General features: G+C 44.4%; 1 protein-coding gene across 1 annotated transcript in view; it reads right to left on the reverse strand.

Annotated features, from left to right (window-relative positions):
- The window catches only part of LOC111980057 (dopamine beta-hydroxylase-like), a 49,445-nt gene that overhangs the window by 18,678 nt on the left and 26,080 nt on the right, over positions 1 to 4,687 (reverse strand). The window contains 1 exon segment of the mRNA XM_070449771.1: positions 2,388 to 2,426. Coding sequence (XP_070305872.1) covers positions 2,388 to 2,426 — 39 coding nt within the window.

A 4,687-nucleotide genomic window follows, 5' to 3' on the forward strand; every position in this document is an offset into this window, starting at 1 on the left:
TGAGACAGACTGTAGTTGTAGTAGTACTGGATATTATCTCTGTTGTTCTGCAGCAGAGCAGAGACAGACTGTAGTTGTAGTAGTACTGGGTATCATCTCTGTTGTTCTGCAGCAGAGACAGAGACAGACTGTAGTTGTAGTAGTACTGGGTATCATCTCTGTTGTTCTGCAGCAGAGACAGACTGTAGTTGTAGTAGTACTGGGTATCATCTCTGTTGTTCTGCAGCAGAGACAGAGACAGACTGTAGTTGTAGTAGTACTGGGTATCATCTCTGTTGTTCTGCAGCAGAGACAGAGACAGAGACAGACTGTAGTTGTAGTAGTACTGGGTATCATCTCTGTTGTTCTGCAGCAGAGCAGAGACAGAGACAGACTGTAGTTGAGTAGTACTGGGTATCATCTCTGTTGTTCTGCAGCAGAGCAGAGACAGAGACAGACTGTAGTTGTAGTAGTACTGGACATCATCTCTGTTGTTCTGCAGCAGAGACAGACTGTAGTTGTAGTAGTACTGGGTATCATCTCTGTTGTTCTGCAGCAGAGCAGAGCAGAGACAGACTGTAGTTGTAGTAGTACTGGGTATCATCTCTGTTGTTCTGCAGCAGAGACAGACTGTAGTTGTAGTAGTACTGGACATCATCTCTGTTGTTCTGCAGCAGAGACAGAGACAGACTGTAGTTGTAGTAGTACTGGGTATCATCTCTGTTGTTCTGCACAGAGACAAGACAGACTGTAGTTGTAGTAGTACTGGGTATCATCTCTGTTGTTCTGCAGCAGAAACAGAGACAGACTGTAGTTGTAGTAGTACTGGGTTTCATCTCTGTTGTTCTGCAGCAGAGACAGACTGTAGTTGTAGTAGTACTGGGTATCATCTCTGTTGTTCTGCAGCAGAGACAGAGACAGAGACAGACTGTAGTTGTAGTAGTACTGGATATTATCTCTGTTGTTCTGCAGCAGAGCAGAGACAGACTGTAGTTGTAGTAGTACTGGGTATCATCTCTGTTGTTCTGCAGCAGAACAGAGACAGACTGTAGTTGTAGTAGTACTGGGTATCATCTCTGTTGTTCTGCAGCAGAGACAGACTGTAGTTGTAGTAGTACTGGGTATCATCTCTGTTGTTCTGCAGCAGAGACAGAGACAGACTGTAGTTGTAGTAGTACTGGGTATCACTCTGTTGTTCTGCAGCAGAGACAGAACAGACTGTAGTTGTAGTAGTACTGGGTATCATCTCTGTTGTTCTGCAGCAGAGACAGAGACAGAGACAGACTGTAGTTGTAGTAGTACTGGGTTCATCTCTGTTGTTCTGCAGCAGAGACAGAGACAGACTGTAGTTGTAGTAGTACTGGGTATCATCTCTGTTGTTCTGCAGCAGAGCAGAGACAGAGACAGACTGTAGTTGTAGTAGTACTGGGTATCATCTCTGTTGTTCTGCAGCAGAGACAGAGACAGACTGTAGTTGTAGTAGTACTGGGTATCATCTCTGTTTTTTCTGCAGCAGAGACAGACTGTAGTTGTAGTAGTACTGGGTATCATCTCTGTTGTTCTGCAGCAGAGCAGAGACAGACTGTAGTTGTAGTAGTACTGGGTATCATCTCTGTTGTTCTGCAGCAGAGCAGAGACAAACTGTAGTTGTAGTAGTACTGGGTATCATCTCTGTTGTTCTGCACAGAGCAGAGCAGAGACAGACTGTAGTTGTAGTAGTACTGGGTATCATCTCTGTTGTTCTGCAGCAGAGCAGAGACAGACTGTAGTTGTAGTAGTACTGGGTATCATCTCTGTTGTTCTGCAGCAGAGACAGAGACAGACTGTAGTTGTAGTAGTACTGGGTATCATCTCTGTTGTTCTGCAGCAGAAACAGAGACAGACTGTAGTTGTAGTAGTACTGGGTATCATCTCTGTTGTTCTGCAGCAGAGACAGACTGTAGTTGTAGTAGTACTGGGTATCATCTCTGTTGTTCTGCAGCAGAGACAGAGACAGAGACAGACTGTAGTTGTTAGTAGTACTGGGTATCATCTCTGTTGTTCTGCAGCAGAGACAGAGACAGAGACAGACTGTAGTTGTAGTAGTACTGTGTATCATCTCTGTTGTTCTGCAGCAGAGACAGAGACAGAGACAGACTGTAGTTGTAGTAGTACTGGACATCATCTCTGTTTGTCTGCAGCAGAGACAGACTGTAGTTGTAGTAGTACTGGGTATCATCTCTGTTGTTCTCGTCTTTATTCACCCTCAGTCATCTTCTCTTCCTCAGGTCTGTAATAGTCCCTTCTTTTTCTCAATGCCCCTGTTCCCTTCCCTGGATCTTATTCGGTAGACAAAACCCACCGTACTGTGTGGTATCTCATCCCACCTGCTGAGACAGCTGTGACAGTAGAAAGAGGAGCATACTTACAGGCAGCACTGTCACCATCTTCCTCAGCATTCTGATTATCTGCAGGAGGAGACAACAACATTCACATCCATGGAATTGCTTTCAAAACACAATGATCCAGTGAAAAACATGAGACAAAAAACGTTAGTAGAGGTGCTGACTAACGGCGAGTAAACTGTAGGCTATAAAAAAATATATATAATAAAGAGATTTGCACTCACTCTATACAGTATAAACTCCCAGTAATTTATTGGGTAAAACACCAACAAAAAAACACCTTCACCCTGAAGAAGTCACTGTGATGCTGAAACATTGGTGGTGCTTTACCCAATAAATTACTGGCAGCTMGTATATACAGAGTGTAACTCTCTTTATTTATTTTTATAAAACACAATGATCTGGCTGTGATTTCTTGTTTTGATGTTGCTTAAAGTTGTCTTGTATCCTGACTAGTCAGAAGATATGAGCTGGATTCAAGGAAGAGTGTTGTACAGGCAGGAGGTTAGAAGATATGAGGAAAATAGTTGTAATACATGCAGAGAGAGTCTCAATAGAAAGTCTTACATGACACTTTTTTGTATTGCTAGGTATTACTACACTGTTGGAGCTAGAAACACAAGCATTTCGCTGCACCTGCGATAACATCTACAAATAAAATTGTTTATGTCCCTCAAGGTTGCATCTAGACTATTTAGAGAAAGGATATGAATACAGATCAGTAGAGAGCTTTCTTTCACGGTCTGGCAGCTGGGAAAGTGGCTCAATTTTCTTTCCGCATCTGCGTCTCCCCACAGAGTCAGTTTGGTTTTAAATGCCTTCACTGTACTGTACATATCAGAGATGACATGATCCCGACCCTGCAGCTGCAAGTTCATTGCATCAGATGACTCGTAATGTCACACAGAAAAGCCATTTCACAACAGAAACATTTCGTCTCGGAGTTGTGTTGTGTCTTTCCTCTTGTGCTGTCCAAGAACAGACAAATCTCCTCACGAAGCTCGAAACATCTTTGAAGCACCTTTCCCTGGCTTAGCCATCGCACCTCTGTGTGATAAGGCAAATCACCATGCTCCGTTTCTAACTCCGTCAGAAATGCCTTGAACTGGCGGTGATCAAACCTTTGGCTCTGATAAAGTTAACTGTGGCGCGTGATGATGCTCATTACATGCTCCATTTTTCAAGGCTTTTACCGCACAACGCTCCTGGTGTATGATACAATGATAAGCTGTCAGCTCACCTGCCGCGGTTTTCCTCTTGCATTTTTCCCGTATCTTCGCCACCAGTCCGCTCCCTGTGTCCACACATCGCAGGTGCTCCGTCGGTTGTAAAAACCCACGAGTTTTCCCAAGGCAGCTCCATCTCATTTACACATCTTGACACCTCTTCTATACAAATCATGCCCCGTAGTTTTGCCATGGCATAGGACGTAAAGCCAAAAACTCCTCTGTCACGCTGTAGGCTGGAGTCCACTCCGCGGAGTAAAATTGACAACTGGCAATGTCAGAAATGTCGGTGCTCTCATCCACAGCCAAGGTATGCAATGAAATCTTTTCCCTTTTTCACAAGCTTGCTCTTTAGATTGATGGACAACTGGTCTACTCTCTCGGCAATGGTGTTTCTGCTCAGACTCACATTTAAAAAGAGTTGCCTTTTTTTCTGGCAAACTTCGTCAACAAACTTAAATCATTCGTCAGTTTTGATGAAATCCCCTCCGTATATGGCCGGGCTGAATTTAGCGATCTCTTCTGCCAAAATAAACTGGCCTTGACAGCAGCCGGCCTTGTGATTTGGCTTTTTTGAAACAGAGCCTGTCGAGATTTGAGGCCTCGTTTTAATTCCTCTGCCTTTTGTAGCCTTTGTTCCAGTGTCCATATTCTTGTTTTTGTCCGCGTGTTTCGTTTCATAATGTCGTCTCAGATTATACTCTTTCAGTACCCGCCACACTTTCTCCCACACAGAAGACACACAGGTTTTCCAGCTACCCTCCGTGAACATATACTCCGACCCACCCTTGTTTGAAACCCCGGTTCTCAGTGTCCACCTTCCGTTTTGCCATTTTTGATGGGTATCTGAAAGTTAATTTTACTGTGATGCTGACGACTGCTGTGCCAATAAATATTGAAATGAAGCAGCCTACTGCTCGGTGCGTCACCGTTGCATTGTGGGAAATGTAGTATTGGTGCGTGTAAAAGATCTGCGGGCTGCCGGCTTGCTGCGGTCTGCGGGCCGGTTCTAAATAAAAATCAAGATCATCCCAGGGGCCGTAAAAAACCTTCTCGCGGGCCGGATGTGGCCCGCGGGCCTTGACTCTGACATATGTG

Source organism: Salvelinus sp. IW2-2015, linkage group LG20 (assembly GCF_002910315.2).
Source record: "Salvelinus sp. IW2-2015 linkage group LG20, ASM291031v2, whole genome shotgun sequence".
Lineage (NCBI taxonomy): Eukaryota > Metazoa > Chordata > Actinopteri > Salmoniformes > Salmonidae > Salvelinus > Salvelinus sp. IW2-2015.